This window comes from Trachurus japonicus, chromosome 14 (genome assembly GCF_045865225.1).
Source record: "Trachurus japonicus isolate A0001 chromosome 14, Traja_1.0".
NCBI lineage: Eukaryota > Metazoa > Chordata > Actinopteri > Carangiformes > Carangidae > Trachurus > Trachurus japonicus.
Genome location: NC_140920.1, coordinates 13,261,323 through 13,280,804, shown reverse-complemented (window position 1 = coordinate 13,280,804; position 19,482 = coordinate 13,261,323). Strand labels below are relative to the sequence as shown.

The 19,482-nt window shown below is 42.5% G+C and overlaps 1 protein-coding gene across 2 annotated transcripts; it reads left to right on the top strand.

Moving 5' to 3' along the window:
* The first annotated feature begins 998 nt into the window (after window positions 1–998).
* Window positions 999–17,764, top strand: tbc1d8b (TBC1 domain family member 8B). 2 transcript variants are annotated; one of them, XM_085797639.1, is made up of 21 exons: window positions 999–1,255; window positions 3,536–3,646; window positions 3,786–3,904; window positions 4,017–4,242; window positions 4,637–4,877; window positions 5,362–5,569; window positions 5,664–5,831; window positions 5,924–6,085; window positions 6,282–6,432; window positions 6,628–6,842; window positions 7,993–8,110; window positions 8,216–8,501; window positions 8,596–8,725; window positions 8,804–8,902; window positions 8,993–9,061; window positions 9,320–9,560; window positions 10,026–10,091; window positions 14,265–14,357; window positions 14,511–14,558; window positions 15,191–15,288; window positions 15,383–17,718. In XM_085797639.1, exons 1-21 carry the CDS (start codon window positions 1,129–1,131, stop codon window positions 15,821–15,823), a joined length of 3,417 nt encoding a protein of 1,138 aa, XP_085653765.1. In that variant the 5' UTR covers window positions 999–1,128; the 3' UTR covers window positions 15,824–17,718. The 2 variants fall into 2 exon arrangements, with proteins under 2 accessions (XP_085653765.1, XP_085653766.1); XM_085797640.1 differs by lacking the exon at window positions 14,265–14,357 and having other exon boundaries at window positions 15,383–17,764.
* Window positions 17,765–19,482: the final 1,718 nt, after the last annotated feature.

The window sequence follows — 19,482 nt, the reverse complement described above, 5'->3', positions numbered from 1 at the left end:
TGTGGCAAAATATTAGTTTTTAACTCCTGCACTGCATTCAAGTCTCTGTTTAAAATTAAGATGAATCTGTGCCATACACCTATATTATGGTTGGGGGTTAAAAATCAGTGTTGCAATTTCCTCCCAAGTGCATCAGCTGTCATGGCTCCTGTTTTTTCAGCGAAGCAATGACTATCACCAATCATATAAGTAAAAGAAGGTAGTGGTCCATCTCACTTTATATGTCACTCAAATCATTAATGTGTGACTGAGTACACATTTATTTTAGGGAGTCTGAGAGCTGTTAAGTGACACTTTTAGTATTTATATTGCATTTAAAAGCTTCTGGGCAATGTTCACAAGTCAAACCAGTTTCCATGACTGGATGAAGTCCAGTGTTTGTTTTTTTCAAGAGTCCTTGACGATGTAAACTGATAAATGGGATGTAATGTTTCCTCTAAGCTAATCTGCAGCTATGGTAGAGATTTCTCAGACAATGTGGAGAAATGTGGAAGTTACAGTTAAATATAGGAGAGATACAGTGAGAAAGATGATTACAAAACCTACACCATACACACAAATCTAAATATGGAGCAAACAATCATATGTCACATGTTTATTGAAACCATTCAATAATATACTCTTTCAGGCAAAATATAAACATACTCACCAAATATGTAAATAAAAAAGAGAAAACAACATAAATATCTTTCCATTGGCTACACTGGATTAAGATACTGAATATGGACTATATGTTGCTCAACACAGGATAGTCAAGTTTTGAATAGAAATCATGAACGTCTATTTCAATGTTTAAAAATAACTGCTGAAAAAATAAAAGCATTTTTGCTTGTGAATTGAATATTATTACTCACAACATCTATTATTTAACCAGTCATTCAATGTTTTACCATTTCATTCATGAAACAGCTAATCCCAGAGAATAAACCCTTTAGGACCGCCCTCCTCGCCTGAAACTACAACCCCCACAATCCTTTGCACCTCCGGCAGCATTTCTTGTCGACGTGGGAAAAGGGAGGGATTCGGACACACAAACAAACGTCCACGGGTTTGATGTAGGGGGGCTACGTAACCGATAACCGTGACATGACAGCTGGATTTGAGAGACAAGTCCGTAACATTTGAACGATGTGGCTCAAACCCGAGGAGATTTTGCTGAAAAACGCCTTTAAATTATGGGTCACCGAGAAGGATAACGAGTATTTCGTGCTGCAGCGGAGACGGGGCTACGGAGAAGGTGGCGGCGGGCTGACAGGTAGGAAACTAACGTGAACAACGGGTAATATAATTGTTTTATCGCCCCTCTCTCTTTCTCTCTCTCTGAGGGACAGGTGCTGCTGTGGCTTCACTAAACCTCACTTTAAATTAATAAAGTTATGAACGGGTTAACTCTACGTGTACGTGTTAGCTAACGTGCTTGTCCACCGTGTACAGGGCGGGTGCTGCTGCTGCTGTGTTATGTTGCTGCCCACTGGTCCACATGAAGAAGGAAAATAAATAAATATTAAAAAAAAAAAAATCCTCATTGCAACAGGTAGAAAGCAAGTGTCCAAATTACAGGAGTCAGCTGAGACCAAAGTGAACAGCTGTGTGCAGGAGTGAGTGCACTGCACATACAGTCCACATACTGACTTATTTGATTTGTGTGATGTTTGTTGACAAGGAGGTCACATGGGAAAACTCAGACAGTCAGTCCAGTCTGTCTGTCTGTCCACGGTTCACTTCCCCACTGACAACCCAAGAAGCCCATCCAAAACCATCTAGGATCATATTGATTTTTATACCCATCCCATATTCAGAAGTCATAGACAGTAGCCAACCCTTTTATTTTGCAAGTACTTCACCATCTGCTGTTGTGTTGTTAGGCTATTTTGCTGCAACACAGCTCGTCATCCAGTCAGTGGATATTTGCAGCACTTTCTCTCCCCGAGGCCGGAAATAAAACCCTTGAATTTGTAATGTCAGTGTATTTGTCGGGGGGCTGCTCCCTGGGCAATAAGTGTCATTGTGGGAGACATTGAGGCTTAGTTGAACTGCCACACTCTAAATAAGGAAATGTTATATAGCTCTGCTACAATGAGCCATTTTCATTAAATGAACTGAAAGCGTAATGTCACTGAATTTAAAAAAAAAAAAAAAAAGAGCCACAAAGAGAGTCCTTCCATTTCAGAAGCCAAAACAATCACATTAGCATTAGTCATTCTTACATTAATGTAAAATATCAAGTGGCTGTTGATTGATTTTCTGCTAATCAACTTATTAATTATTCAACTTCTCATTCCAGCCCTATAACAGATCTTCTGTAGAGCAAGAAAACAGCTTTTCCATTTTTTCTGAGTATTAAATGTGATTGTAACAGCAATGTTATTAGCAGACCTATACTGTTATCAAATATATGATATTTTTGTATCATCTATTTTTAAATGAAATAAAGTGACAATAATCTTTCGGCTTGCACTACTCCATGTGGATCATTTTTCATTGTTAACTGTTGAGTGTTTGTTTTTTATTATAAGCCCTGAGGGACAATACATGAATTATGTTCTTCCAGCTATGGGAGAGAGGTGTATGTGTTCAAAATAACTATCTGAGGTGTTAGAAATGTTTTTAAAAGCAGCGTTCGCCCTTACAATATGCATCACCAAGTGCACCCTTAGGTCCTCTAATTCAGCCGTACCCCCAATGAGTTTCTCCTTGAGACAAAACATGTTGTGTTGACCTAAGTGCATGATATTCCCGCCCGGCTGATCTTTGTAAACCACCTGACAGTATAAAGTAGTGCTTTGATGACCACTGATTGCACAGCTTTACAGTCTCTCACCACGTGCCACATTGTGACAGCCATGAGGTAATAGATAATTAATGATAATGAATGGTGTTCCAGCTGAAGACAAAAGGGGCCGATGTCCTGGCTGGTTTAATGACAGTGGTGGTTAAATGCTACCTGATGGTACAAAGCATGCTGCTCTTCTCCACAAGAGCCTCACGCGCCAGAGGATCTTTTCTCTGCTGGATGATGTTCTACACTGATGAGAACATAAATTACGTGAATGATATTGTTGTGTGTGTGATCCTTTTTAAGTCCTCACCATTTTGGCTGCTCGTCGGTAGAGCGAGTGGAGAGAGCTGAGCTGCTCCCTGTTCAGCACGCAGCCCAGTATAATGCTGATGCAGTGGCCCAAGAGAGCGGTTTCACTGCGACCTTGTTAATTATTCATGGAGGGCATGTCAGAGAGAAGTTGTACAGGTAACAGATATTGCTAATTTTAGTTGTGTGGATCCAACATGGGCCTGATGAGGTGTGGGGGTAGGGAGGTCATTTTATTTCTACCGTCAGTGCAACTGTGAAGAGACAGGTGTTTATGTTCTGTGATGCACTCAAATCTCCAGTATACACAGCTGTGATCAGGTAACAAACATAGCGATTGATCATTGGTCTGTACAAATCCGATATTTGTCTTCCTGTTTTCTAATGACAGCTGAAGGTCATGTGTAGCAGGACTGGTTAAAAGTGTCAGTGTGCTGTATGTTTCAGGTCTTCTCGTGGGAACCTTGGATACTGTGTTGGACTCCACATCCAAAGTTGCTCCGTACCGTATCCTTCACCACACACCAGACTCACAAGTATACTGGTCAATAGCATGTGGTACGTTGTCGCTGTATTTTCATCCTTTTATGGCAAGAAGTTAGTGCCCAAATATGATATTCCTTTCAAAATAAAAGCATGCACCACCTTATTAATTAGAATTAATTGTGTGTTTTGTGTACTTTCGATATCGGGTCAGGTGTCACCAAAGAGGAGATCTGTCAACACTGGGATTGGCTGCAGCAGAACATCATGAGGACGCTTTCTGTATTCGACTCCAGTGAAGACATCACCAGTTTTGTACAGGGCAAGATTAGAGTAAGACCCATAATAATATCCATTATTACAGCAGTTTTGTTGAATATGATGCATTTTTCTGTTGTTCGACCTCAACCAGCAGTGTATTAACACTTGTATTTTCACATGTTAGGGTCTGATAGCGGAGGAAGGAAAGACGTCCCTGGTGCTGGAGGACGATCCTGAGAAGTTCCGCGAAGCACTTCTGAGGTTTGAGAAGTGGTTTGAGCTGCCGCGGGAGGAAAAGCTGGTCACGTATTACTCATGCAGCTACTGGAGAGGCAAAGTGCCCTGCCAGGGCTGGCTCTACCTCAGCACTAACTTCCTGTGCTTCTATTCATACCTGCTGGGAGCTGAGGGTAAGCCATTTCTGTGCCATATCATTAGTATGCGCTGCCATTTGTCTTGGCGTGGTGGGCTTTTAATGGAACAGTTTTTCATTATAACATTTCTTTTTGTATTGACAGCTGTCATGATTGTGAAAAAGCCATTATTTAGTGGAGCTTATGGTCCAGGCAGACTAAAAACAGTGTGGCTAATGAATAGCTCCATACACTCACAGTGACCTTTTTAATTATGTGGTATTAGCAGTGCGTTGTCATAGCGCCATTAAGATATTTTAATTAATGTGAATTTGAACAGAGTTGAACATTAATAATTACACGTATCTACCAGTTTGTTCTCTGTCACTGTGCCTGCATCTGTGAGTCTTTATCATTGACTTGATTTCCATTTATTGTTATGACTCCTCAGTGAAACTGGTCATCTCCTGGGACGAGATCTGGAGGCTGGAGAAAACCTCTAACGTTATTCTGACTGAGAGTATCCATGTCTTGGCTCACGGGGAGGATCACTACTTCTCCATGCTGCTGCACCTTAATGAAACCTTCGTTATCATGGAACAACTGGCCGACTACTCTATCAAGCGCCTTTTTGACAAAGAGGCCTTCCAGAAGGAGCCGGCGCTCTCTGACCCCCTGCAAATCACCAAGAGGTACAGCCCGTCTGCTACATTGAGCAGCTTCACATGATCCTGTTAGGCTGCCAACTGGAAGAACCAGAGGCGAAACATGAAGTCTGACCTGAGTCAAACAGCATTTATGTTTGCTTTAACCTGCCTGAAGTGTTGTGTAGGTTATGTAGTTGATTCTACATATTCCAGCTTTTTAAGCACTGGAAATATGCCTTTCATGTGGCTCTTGAGCAGTGTTGGACACGTTACCTTTATGAAGTAATTAGTTATAGTTACTAGTTACCTTCCCCAAAAGGTAACTGTCAATAACTGAATTACTACATTATAAAAGTAACTAATTACCAGGAAAGGTAACTATTACGTTACATTTAAAAAATAAAATAAAATGCTCAAATATGTCAAATTACTTGGACTCGCCCCCCTAACCTCCCGTTTATCTGGAACTAACCAACTTAAATGTGATGTTCTTCTCATGAAATTATCATCTTCTTTACTCTACCCTCAGAGGCCTGGAAGCTCACGCGAAGAGCGCACAGTTTCGGATGTTTTTCCGGCTCCCCAAAGAGGAAAACCTGTTGGAGGTGCACGAGAGCTTCCTGTGGGTTCCCTTCAGTCACTTTAACACACTGGGCAAAATCTGTCTGTCCGAGACCTACCTGTGTTTTGCCAGTCAGGACGGCAGCCAATGCCATGTCATCATTCCAATGCGAGAGGTGAAGTTACACTACGAAACACTTGATCGATAAAAACACTTCAGATTACGCACGGCCTCAGCACAAAACTCTGCCAACGCTTGCTTTCTTCCAGGTCGTTAACGTCGAGAAGCCAGACTCTGGCAGCAGGGCTTTAACAGTGTGTGTGCGTGGCAAGAGGGCGCTGCGTTTCTCCGAGGTGCGGGACTACCAGCGGCTGGCCAACACCATCCGCAGCCGGTGTGGCATTAGTGCCAGCCCTCAGCACTCTGCTTCATCAGAGGTAACACGTTTTAACTGCAGGTTTACTGGAGCCATCTTGCTCTTTGAAGTGGCTTCTGGCAGTGAAAAAGGGGATTTGTCTTTATCTCCAAGGCCATACGAGGTGAATGCCAGTCGCTCATCAACCACTTCGAGGACAATCCAGATGATGTAACTCTGATGGTGGGGCAGAAAGACAGCAGCAAGGCCGTCAGCACCGAGGCGCTCATGACTGTTTTCCACCCCCAGGATGTTGAAAACCTTGACCCCAAAATGGTAAATACCACACTTCTGTTCGAATCAAGTCTGTGGAAAAACACACACATTCACCTACTGTAACTGTAATGCTCCAGTATTCATCCGTGCACTGCAGGACGGAGGTGTGCAGGTGGGTGTCCGGTCAAATTCAGGGGTGGACATAAATAAAGATGCGGCCTCTACAGTAACGGTGCTGTAAATGTGTGTTTGACAGCTTAAAGAGAAGATGAAGGAGCAGTCCTGGAACATCCATTTCTCTGAATATGGACGCGGCACGAGTATGTTTTTCACCAGGAAGACGCGAGACTTGATAGTTCGCGGTGTCCCAGAGGCCTTGAGGGGAGAGCTGTGGATGCTTTTTTCAGGTATTTCCACATCAAATATTAAGTCGGCCACAGTCAATGATACACAGTGTCAGTGATTTGTTTACGAAGCAAGGCATGATCGAAAAGAGTTATGTACTCAAGTGCACACTCAACATAAATAATCCAGTAAAAAATGGTGGTGTGGGATCGGTGCAGCAGCTGTATTTGGACGGACTGTGGTTTTTGTCCCTGTAGGAGCGGTGAACGACATGGCCACTCACCCCGGCTATTACACTGAGCTGGTTGAACAGTCTCTGGGCACAAGCACTTTGGCTACGGACGAGATTGAAAGAGACTTGCACCGCTCTCTGCCAGAGCACCCTGCATTTCAGAGTGACACAGGAATCTCGGCTCTGCGCAGAGTCCTCACTGCCTACGCCTACAGGAACCCAAAAATCGGATACTGCCAGGTATTTTGATTTCTACAGGCTTGTTGTCAACAGGCAGGAAAGTCCAGATTGACAGTTCCTCAAGGTTCAGCCAAGTACTGTTGCTCTCCAAGAGGTTTGTTACCACTGCAGAATAAAATAGTATGAAAAATATGCAGAAAATCACCAGGAAACCATGACCTCATAATTATACTTGATTTATTTTCTTCCTTTTGTGTTGGTAATTTATGTGATAGTCTCTGTTTTTGCTATTTTTAAGAATAATAGTTGAGGTGATGGTTGGGGTGACTGTGACCGAGTCAGTTTGTGACTTTTTAGTGAGCGCTTTAAAAAGAAAAATGGCTTTAGGGTTCAAAAAACATTTAAAATATTTCCAAAAAGGCACTGAAAATGTTGATGGTAGACACATGCCTGTATATTGGCATCGTCTTCACAGTTAAAGGGATAGTTCAACATCTTGGCAAATTGGCCCATTGCCATAATCCCTATAGTCATAGCAGTAGGTTCGTTACCTTTAATTGTCGGTGCAAGCTATTTTTAGAACGGCCGAGCAGAGCCACAAGCTGCTCAGAGCTACGCTACGGAGGCTAATGGGATTTCTTGGTTTCCCTCATCAAATTCATCAAATACACAATCCAACAACTCCAGAACGCTGTTGTGGACAAGTTGTGACCTGCACATTCACCATGATATGAGATAATAACGGAACGTTACCAGACAGAATTGTTTTAGAGGCAAATTCATGCAAAACCGCTGATGCGCGTTGCCTTCAGGGGCAGTTTTTCAGCAAGCAGTCTCTGCATTTGCCTCGAAAACAACTCCATCTCATAATGTTCTGTTATTATCTCATAGCGTGGTGAATGTGCAGGTCACAACTTGTCCTCCAGAGCGTTTTGTAGTTGTTGGATTGTGTATTGATGAGTTTGATGAGGGAAACCAAGAAATCCCATTAGCCTCCGTAGCGTAGCTCTGAGCAGCTCGCGGCTCTGCTCCGCCGTTCTAAAAATAGCTTGCACCGACAATTAAAGGTAACGAACCTACTGCTATGACTATAGGGATTATGGCAATGGGCCAATTTGCCAAAATGTTGAACTATACCTTTAATTTCATACTTGGAAATGATATGGTCTGTTTTTTGTAAAGCGTGTCCTCTCTCCTCTCTCTTGTCCAGGCCATGAACATCCTCACCTCGGTTCTCCTGCTCTACGCTAAAGAAGAGGAGGCTTTCTGGCTCCTAGTGGCCGTCTGTGAGAGGATGCTGCCAGATTACTTCAACCGTCGAATCATTGGTGAGAAGGGGAAGCAGAGGATCTACACTCTGACACCGTTTCTGCCACACATAAACATTTGAGGGACTTCACTTCTTCTCTCAAATGCTGCTCGTCTCTCTCCAGGTGCTTTGGTCGACCAGGCGGTGTTCGAGGATCTGATTCGAGAAAACCTCCCCCAGTTGGTGGAGCACATGACGGACCTGAGTTTCTTCTCGTCCGTGTCTTTGTCCTGGTTCCTCACTCTCTTCATCAGCGTCCTGCCCATAGAGAGCGCCGTGAACGTGGTGGACTGTTTTTTCTACGACGGCATAAAAGCAATCCTGCAGCTCGGCCTGGCTGTGCTGGACTACAACATGGAGGCTCTGATCAGCTGCCATGACGACGCAGAGGCCGTAACCATCCTCAACAAGTCCGTGTGAACACAAACAGAGCAGGATCGTTGTATTTTAAACAGTATCGCTTTGTAAACTTATGCCCCTTTATTTTTTGTTGTTTTTTTTTAGATTCTTTGACAGCGTGACAAACAAAGACAGTCCACTGCCTCCAACGGTGCAGCAAGCTTCAGTGGGCAATAATGATAAAGCATCGCACATGAATGTAGACATCAGTGAACTGATCCGAGAGGCCTACGAGGTATTGTGAGATACTTTTAATGTCAGTCTCAGTCAGTGATTTTAGTGTGGTGGTTTATTTGACTCTGTTTGTTTCCAGAAATATGGAAACATCCGCTCAGAGGAAGTGGAGAGCTCACGGAAGAGAAACAAACTCTACGTGATCCAGACGCTGGAGGATACGACCAAACAAAATGTTGTAAGTGACCGACCGTTGATTTTATAGTATAATTAGTGTAATTTCACTTTTACTGTCACTTTAAGGATTCATGTAAAATCTTGTTTTCAGATTCGGGTGGTTTCCCAAGATGTCAGATTAAATGCCTCCCATCTGGATGAGCTTTATTATTTGTTCAAAGTGAGTAAAAACATAAAATAGTGTTGTCAGCCCTTTGTTTTGAACAAATCCTGCCATTGTGTTTTGCTGTAGATGACCCTGTCTGATGTTCTTGTTCTGTGTGTGTATCTGTATGTTTGTGTTTTGTTTTGTTTTGTTTTTCACTGAAAAAAATCAATGAAAAGGAAGTTAAAAAAAAAGAAAACATAAAATAGTGTCATGCTGAAACGGCAGTGCCGCTAATGAAAAAATCAAATCATATTTGTGTTCTTTGTTCAGAGGCAACATTTCCTGAGCTGCTACTGGACAATGCAGAGTCCAATTCTTCTCCATCACGACCCCAGTCTGGCCTATTTGGAGCAGTACCAGTTGGGTTTCCAGCAGTTCAGCCTGCTCTTCGCCCTCCTGGAGCCGTGGGGTTTCTGCGGCACCAAGAGCACCCTCTCCCTCTGGGTCTTCCGCCTGATAGACGAGAACCAGGACGGCCTCATCAACTTTAAGGAGTTCTGCAGCGCTCTCGGTGAGTTCAGTCGTTTCCTGCTCCCGAATAATGCTGCGTTCACTTCAGTCCGGCAGACAGCAGATGGACTATAGCCACGGGATGGAACGGGAAAAACAAACAAGCAGTCTGACAGAACGCCGCAACGGCAAAACGATACGATACGAAATTCTTTCGTATTGTTTAATGTTATTATCATAGCTATGCATATATGGCGCTAAAATCCTCAAACTGAAAGTTATGTTAAAATCTCTTCAAGACCTCACATCTCATTGTGAATTCTGTGGCGGTGGACGGTAAAAAGTTAAAATATTTTAACTTTGGATGGCATTACCATTTACCATTGCCATCTTTACCATCCTTCCATCCACTAAAATGACATCCAGTTTGTCGTCTGCCGGTTTGCATGTGAATGCAGTATAAAGCAGCTGTTAACCTCAGTATTTCTGCTGATGTAACTTCACATTTCTTCTCCATCTTCTGCAGATACTTTGTACTGTGGATCCTTCACAAACAAGCTGAAATTCCTCTTCAAGCTGCACCTGCCGCCAGGTGAGTGATGATGAACAGTGGATGAACCCATCAGCAGCAGCAAATCTAAATTTACTGCTTAAAAATATTTTCAGCAATCATAACCAGTAACGTTGACCCCTAACCCACTGCCTCAGTGGCATCTGTCTCTTGTAAACAACAACGTTGAAGTGTTTATCTTCAGCTTCACCCTCTGACCCATTTTCTTCACGGCATATCAACAGTGGCGGTAAACCCTTGCAGGGTCAAAGTTCAAGAGCACAAATGTTTTCATACAGGATTCTTTACAGTCCCTAGATTCGAGCTAACACCGTCACATGAGAGCAATAACACAGACGCACAGAAGCAGCCTACAGTAAAGCACAAGGTCAGACACAGTGACATCAGTCGCTGCTTTTCTACGGAGCGTGGAGATGTATGAGTTGTCATTTTAGAAATCCCGCCCATAACTCGGCATTTGTTGAGCCAACACTTTGCCGGGAGGGGAGAAACTGTCCTTGAATATGCATCTCTTGTCTGCGTGATGTGACCGTGCGTGCTTCAGGGCAGTGGTAAGAATAGTCCACGCTGGGCGAGAGATCTTTGCCATGGCAACGACGGCTGTAAGGAGCTGCGAGGGCATTTTGCAGTGGGCTATATTCTCTCACTGAGGATCAGTGATGTGAGAGAGCTGCTCAAATTACAACTGACAGCGTAGCAGCAGCTGAGTGGTACTGAGTCACCGTTTGCGATGCACCGAGCCAGTGAACACCAAGCAGAAAAGCTTGTTTTATGTCTCATGGAGAGTGCACATCGCTTCAGCACCAAGGACAGGTCCCATGTGGGTGTCACAGTCCAAACAAGATGGTAGACGCCGACCTCCAGCGCCTCCGCTCTAAAACTGGATTTTTGCCGCCTTGAACCCACGGTTTCACCAAAATTTACTGTTTAGAGGTCAAAATCCTGCCAGCGGGAGACAAACATCGAAGTGTGAACACTGCTGGTGAGCGAAGTTGGCTCATGATTCAAAGTAAAGTGCCATCTTTTCTGACTTTTTCCATGTTAAGTTTTTATGTTTTTTTTGCCGGAAAACATGTGCAGAGTTATGTGGCTGATGATGATTTAAACAGGAGCCCTCACACACATTGCTGATTTCACAGTCGGATGGCCCTGAGCACTCATAGACTCAGTGTGAGCCCACATCAAAGTCTATGATTGTGTAAGCGGAGGCGCTGGACCCGGGCCAAACGCTGCGCCGATGAAAGAAATGAAATCATGGGCTTTTTAGAGCAGAGGGCCTCACCCCCAAACACACAGGCCAGCAGCTGGATTCACTCCTCAGCTTCAGTGGGAGAGAACGGAGGTCTGAAGTGACATCACATCTGTCCTGATGTGGTTATAGGGAGAAGGGACCACAGCATATCCTGTTGTACCTTCAACTTTAAAGGGATACTTCACCCAAAATCGATAATTCACAGATTTTCTACTCACTGTCATGCCAAGGAAGGGTTTGGAGAACTTTCAGAGTTATCAAAACGCTTTAGGAGTTCCAGGGGGGGGGGTCCGGCTGGCAACGGATTTTCATATAATGGCAGCGGATAGAGTTCACTTTTGAATTGTCCAGAACACACACGATGAATCATCTAGATACCTCCATACTGCTCGTTTGTACTGACCCAAGTGTCCTGAAGCCGCCACATGAAAAAGTTGTTAGGAAAAAAATAATTTGATCTCTGTTTTTAGCCTTGTTGTAGTAGTAGCGCCCAGTGGCTGTGCGAAATTTGCTGCAATATGTTCCTCCGTGTTTACATCCAATGGTTTACAACAACAAACGAACATCTTACAGCAAATCTCGCAGCATGCGCACAAACATCAACAGAGCCACTGGGAGCTACTGCTACAACAAGGCTAGAAACAGAGATCAAATTATTTTTTTCCAAACAACTTTTTCATGTTGCAGCTTCAGGACACTTGGGTCAGTATGGACGAGCAGTATGGAGGTATTTGGACGTTTCATAGTGTGTGTTTTGGATGATTCAAAAGTGAACTCTGTCCGCCACCGTTATATGAAAATCTGTTGCCAGTCTGACGCCCCCTGGAACTCCAAAAGCGTTTTAATGACTCCAAAAGTCCTCCAAACCCTTCCTTGGCATGACGGTGAGTAGAAAATTGGTGAATTATTGATTTTGGGTGGAGTATCCCTTTAAGCTACAGCTCTGCTAAAGGCTGCAGCGTGTGCATCCCCCACACGCACCCGCAAAATGTTGGATTAGTGATGTGCAGATCAATACTGAAATATCGATGCTTCCGATACCAGGTCTGTGTGCTCTAGAATCGATTCTCAAATGAAAATATCGATACTTTTGATACTTCAGTCATTTGTGGTTATGCATATCATTAACAGGAACACAGTGGAAAGTAACTAAACTATTCAGATCTGGTCTAAATGACACGCGGTTGGTAGGCTAGGAACTACTTTTTCTTCCACCTAAGTGCGTAACGCTTGAGCACAGCGGCATGCTCTGTGTAGAGTCGATGGCGGAGCGGAAAGGTGTCAGGTGTGGAGCTATTTCAGTGCCACAAACAGTGAAGACGAAGTCTGTAATATCTGTGGGAAAATTATGAATAATATTATAAATGCCTGAATTTAAAAAAAAAATGTTTGTTTATGATTTTGTTATTTAATTAATGGTTTTATTATTTTACTGATGTTCTTTTTTTAGTGTTTCAAACACTTTTTTCGGCAATATTCTTAACGAGGCCACTACCTCAATATAGTTATAGTACAGAGTTTAAAATAAATACGTTACTCTGAAGTCTTGTATCCTTAGGAAGCTATGACTTGAAATACACTACTTTTTTTTATTTTATTTTATTAGATTTACCAGGCCCATTAGATGCATTTGCACAAAGTATCGGTATCGGATCGGTATCGCCGATACCAGCCTGAATTTTACTCAGTATCGGATCGGAAAGGAAATTTGTGGTATCGAACATCACTATGTTGCTGAACATGCCAGGAGGTTTTTCAAAAGTGTGTGGATGGAAAAGCTGGGTGTCATGTGGGGATGCAGTAGAATTAAAAACTGTTAATATTTTCAGGCAGTTTCTCCAGGACGACGTTGATAGTGTTGGACACAGCTGTACAGATGTGTCATGAATAGTTGTGTGGGCACTAGAAGAGGAGGTTAAATCTTTTGGCTTCTTTCCCGGCTTTGCACATCTGGCCAATCGTGGTGTGAAGTGGGTGCAAATGTCAGATTGGTGGTTTTGGAAAGTTGCAGGAAAAGAGGTGTGGGGGAGGGAGTTTCTGGAGCGACATGACCGTTCAACCAGAAGTTTGGAATAAGTAATTCTGGTGCGTTAAACATGATTATCTCGTGCATGAGATAAATGACTTGCGCTGGGGAAAGGGGTAAATTTGGTGTACTGATGCGAGCAAATGTTAAATATGGAGATTTCATAGTATTCAGGAAAGTTCATGTTCATCTGCACTTTGGATTTTGAATATGAGTTTCAATTTTGGATAGAAATTTTAGGCAATAGAGGAAAAGTCAACCACAGTCAGGACAAGTTTATCATGTTGGGTCCCAGAGTATCACCGAGAGATATGACAACCAATGAATAACCAACACAGCTGCTAAAGCAACACGGAGCTATCAGGCAAATATAATGACACTGCTGGCTTGTGAGGGTATTGTTTAATCCAGGCATGAAAACTAATATGCATGCTTGCATTGCACACACACACACACACACACACACACACAGTCAGTGGGAATGGGGGTGGTTGTAGTATAGATGTGTTATACAGTGAAAAATTAAAGTGATAAAAGAAAAACCGATACTGAATTGTTTCCACATCAAATGTATATATTGATATGTCTTCATACACATACAGTAATAGTGTACTTAGCAATGAGTCACCAGTGAAATAGCTCTAATCCATTTAAATGAGTAGAAACACACTTACATGCACTGCATCGTCCACTAACTGCTGTATAACTCTAAAAGCTTCACATTATAATCTTCACTCTGGTAGATGAGATTGCTTTAGACTGTATCTAATACACAGATAACACGCTGTATATGCACATCTATGTTTTCTTTAATCAAATTCTCTAACTAATTGAATCTACAGTGCTCATGTGGATCCTCTGTCACTCCTGTCTCTCTGTCTTTCGTCTCAGTTCGCTCACAAACAGTATCTTCCAGCTTTTACAGGTAGTCCTTTGCACTTAAAGGAACAAAGAATCCAGCACTTTGTTCCGGTGACTGAAGACTCTTCTCACTTGAGTAGACTCACTGGTTAGACTCTTTACTCTTTCTTTCCCCTTAAAACTCAATTTTCACTTTTTCCTGCTTTTCTGCCTAAATTCTGTGATAATTCTGCTTTTGACTGCATCGATTCTTCTGGAGGGTTTTTCATTAAACAGTTTGTTTGCATGCCATAATTTACAGCATTCGATCTTCCAGAAGATGGTGTGATCAGGAAAAGCCCCGAAAGAGGTAATATTACACCTAGATCAGGGGTTCCCAAAGTGGGGGTCACGAGGCACAGAGAGTGGGGTCGCGAGATGAGTTGGAGAAATTAAATAAGTTTGAAAATTATTATAAATACCACATTTTAGCTGTAATTGTAAAAAAAGATAGAAGTAGTAGTTAAAATTTAAAATAAAACCATGCAAATAAATGTATCTTTAGACGTTTACAGACCGCATCTAAACATAGTTGATCTCCAAGTGGCCATCTCCAAAATTAAACCATCTCATTAGCAGAGATAAACACTGAAACATACTGTAGTAATTCTCAAAATGTAAATTTGCACAGCAACAGTGTTCACATGTTTACTTAGTACTACGGTTTTATGGATATTATGTTGACTGAGATATTCTTCTAAAGTAAATAGCTATATGAAATCATATCCTTGTGTAGTCGTTACGCCCATGTTTGGATACGTCAATTGGTGCGTGTGCTCTGTGCGGGATAGTGGGGGTTGCCAGTCTATGGCAACGCTATTCTGGGTGTCGCCGGCTGAAAAGTTTGGGAACCCCCTGACCTACAGTAGATGTATGAGAAACAACAGCAATATTGTACTGGCTTAGCTTGGTGTAATAATGCAGGGTGTGTGAAATTGACAGGTAGAGGAAAGGTGGACCTGCAGGCCTACCTGAAACAATGGCAAAATGAAATACTTAAGAAGGAGGAGACGATCAAAGACCTACCCCGTATTAATCAGGTAATTAATTAAGTGCACAGAAAAGATAAAATTCACATTTTCTCTTTTATATGATCTGATGTTGTACAACATATAAATTTTTTCTTTACCTCAGACTCAGTTCATCCAGTTCTCCAAGACCCTGTACAACATCTTTCATGGCGATCCAGAGGAGGAGACTCTGTATCGAGCCGTGGCCCATGTGACCAGCCTGCTGCTGAGGATGGAGGAGGTGGGACGGAGGCTGCAGGAGCCGAGCAGCCCGCCGGAGGCCGCGAAGCCCACCAGCGCCTCTGCTTCTGCGGAGGAGTCTTCGACCGAGGAAGCCGCCAGCACCCCGGAGAGCTCCGACACCTCCAGCCCCCACAACAGCCAGGACGCGGGCGGGGCCGAGCACACACCCACAGAGGTGGAGTGGTCGTTCTCGTTCGAGCAGGTCCTGGCCTCTCTGCTGAACGAACCGGCCATAGTCAACTTCTTCGAAAGACCTCTCGACGTTCACGCCAAACTGGGGCAGGCCAAGGCTGCCCAGCTGAAGCTGAAGGCGAATAAGTGAAGGGAAGGAGACAACGTGAGAACTGATACTTCACTTCTGACACAAACCCAGAGGTCATCATGAATTTTCATTTCTCTCGGACAGCGTAGTGAGTTTCGGTGAGGCAGGAAGTGAGATCGCTGATGTAGTGGTGTCAGAAATGAAGAGGAGACATCAGACTTGAAAAATTGCAATGCAGTGTGTGTGAGTGCGCGGGCGCGTGTGTGTGTGTTAAGACGTTCGAAACACTGCTGTAAGAGTCCACTGAACGACACCTTCAGTGCTGCTGTTCCTCCAATATGATTATGCATTTTCAGCCTCACTGATGAAATCCATTCTCTCATGTAGCCTCAGATTCATCAGCTTTTAACTGTGGTTTCCCCCCTCCCTTAACCATGGAGCACAGAAACTATAGTTTTATATTGTCTAAGGGACGTTCTGTATTCAGAAACATGACAGACAAGTTTGTCCTTCCCGCCGTCCCTGATGTCATGCTGAAGTTAACCTCCATAACCAACGACTTAGACAAGGTGACTGAGAGTCCCTCGGGACGCCTGCCTCCATACGTTTTATCTTTCAGGCGACTAGTCACTGCTGTAAAGTGAAAACTTCTGCGAATGCCGAAGCGTCCCGTAACTTCAATGTCTCTCGGTGAGTGTGTCCTGTGAAATGTCAGCTTACTGTGAGAAACACCAGCTTTTCCCAGTGGACGCAGGAGCAGAATAATCGGTAGCACAGCACAGCGAGGACAGGCTGTGGTGTTGTGTTTGATCGAGAGCATAGAAGATTCAATTATGGTCTGATGCATTTGCAATAACATGCAAGAATGCCGTGCCACCACAGCACACTCATCTCGTCTAGTCCCTACAACAGCAGCCCACACACTAACTATATTATAGCACGACTTCAACTCTGTCATACTTGAAATTAGTTTGAGGTCACCGTGCTGCTGCAGAGACCACTTGTGTACTCCTCCTGAAGTTGTGTCTAGGTAATGTGCTGTGTGTGATCTTCACAGTGCTGAGTTATGTAGATGTACCGCTCATGTCCGTCTTACTGTAAACGTAGGATGTTACGCTTTAGTACAGGTGCAGCATTTTATATGTAAATGTCAGCTCAATAGTCGTTTGATTATTGTATTTATGAGCATTGTATTGAAAATGTAACATATGAGCTAGTGGACTGTTGTGGACTCAACTTAAACCTTTTGAAGGACATTTTGTTTCATCAAATCTCAGGGTGCAATTTGTGTAAAATAAAAGGGAGAAAAGGGATATTTTTTCGACCTGGGACATTTAGAGAATATAACTTGAGTTATACCATAGCCTACATCTTGTCTGTAACATAAATACAGTGGAGCATGTGTAGCATAGTTACAGGACCTGCAATATGCTAGCCTTCAAAAAGAGCAACGAGTACTGCCCGCTACACGAAGCCAGATTTGACTTTGCAGTATTCCAGCTGTCGTTTTCTGCTTCCTTTCTTTGTTTTTGCTTCTATCTCACTGAATAATTTGCACAGTTTGTTTGAGATTCACGATCGGTAGATAAACGCCTGTGTCTCGGCCAGATCTCGGAGTTGTTGGATCCGCAAAGGTCATGATGACTGCTTCATCTGCAGCGTGTTATCTCCAGGGGCCAAATCCACAGATTTATAGAGCTTTATCTCTGCTTGCGTAGGGAGAAAATGTGTTTTACAAGCTTCTTGAGTGCAAGTGCAATTCTTTGTTTGCTATATTGTTATCATTTTTGCCATTTGCTAGGGACATTTTGTTGCTATTTTCTTAATGAAATACTTATTTTTTCACTTAAGGACCAATCTGAAATGTATTTCATCGTGCAATTGTAGGGTTAATTGACATAGAGTAGATTGTTGAAGTGCGTTGTACGTACTCCTCTCAGTTCTTATTGGAACTGAAAATGAAAAAAAATCACTTGTTGTTTACATAATTAATGTAAAAAAGATATATAGATAGATATATATAGATATATAATTATTCCCCCCTTTTAATATGTTGTGAGCCCTTAAATCCAAAGCTCTATTGGTGAATTTGTTTCAATACTTAAAGCCATAATGAAACAGAACTGAGGCAGCAAAGTGAGCTGAGCGTGGAGCTTCAGGAGCCGAGGAGCTCATCACACTGTAGCTTCTTTTTCCTCTGTTATTTTCCACAACCATCTCTGACCATGGTCTGAATATTTCAATATGACTGTTTCCAGCTGCATCTGCGCCATCATTCAGACTGATTATTTTCCCTCACAGCCTCTTATCAAAGATTGTGTTGTAATATTTCTGCCACATTTATTGCATGTTTAGTCTCTTTCTGATGTGTTTATAATATTTTAAGATAAGATCAGAGATCGTATAAAAAGAAAAAAGACAAGTTTGCTTTCAATGATTTGTTTGTTTGTCTTCTTGGGAAAATACAAAACAGTGGTAAAGATAAAAATTTTAATGCTCATTATTTCCTTATTGTATTAATTCAGGCAGAGATTGTCAAAAATGGCACGTAATTTTTTTTTTTTTTTTCAGCCCGAAATATATTGTGGTTTACTCTTGTTGTGGAAATATATAATAGGAGGTGACTTTAAAGGAAAATGAGAAGGAAGTTGAAGAGTTGGAAATCTTGCTGTCAGATCTGCCATCACACATCAGAGTGTATGCAATGGGCTTGGATAACGCTCCAGCTGCTGCATTAAATGGTTAACCAAGTCCTTATATCGTTACACGTGCAGATGTAGTCTACAGCTTTTTATAGACCGTAGGTTTGGAATTAAAAGCTTGTTTTGCAAAGTACGTGATGCACAGATGTTTCTGTTTATCTTGCTTGATTATGACTTTTTTTTTTTTAATTTCCATAAAAATGTACCAAAATAAAGAGTGATGATTCTATGAATAGAAAAGTCTGGGTTCATGCTGAGTATCTCAACACACAACAACATGAATGAAAACTAGAAAATTTCCTCTCGGGAAATTTTGAATGGGCCACGGGGCTACTGCCGGTTGTGCCATCTCTGTCAACATGGGAATCAAACCCACGATCTTAAGGTCAAGACAGAGCTGATCAGACAGACACATGATCATCTTTCTATAAGCACTGATATGGAGGAGCTGTAACCACATTAGGTTACCTGTGTGTGTGTGTGTGTGTGTGTCTGTGTCTTGTGTAATAGGGCCAGGACTCAATTAAAACAATTAATCTAATTAATTAGAGGCTTTGTAATTAATCAATCGCAATTAATTGCATTTTAATCGCATATAAATATTTGACCTGAGAACAGTGAGAAGCATTTTTTTCATGGATTTTAGTATACCATTGAATGACTGAATAGCTTAAGCAACAAAACATTGTTTTCTTTTTCAAGGTGGTACTTAACCAAGACCAACATGCAAATTATCGATTAATGAATTAATCGATATTTGATACAGATTTAAATGGTCTTTCCTGCCAATACACTATGATGATTACTGTAGTATTTAACTAGGCTACATAAATCACAGTAGCATAAACTGATTTGTTGAACGGACCAGGTGATGGGCTGACTGGTCCTGTCTAACTTCTGTGTACTGGGTGCCATTGTGCAGGGTGTTAAGGCAGCCTTCCTCCACTGCAGTCCCTATGGTCCTGGACCCTCTGGCTGGTGGGGTGGGCTGCTTTCAGCTGGGGGGGACTCTATCAG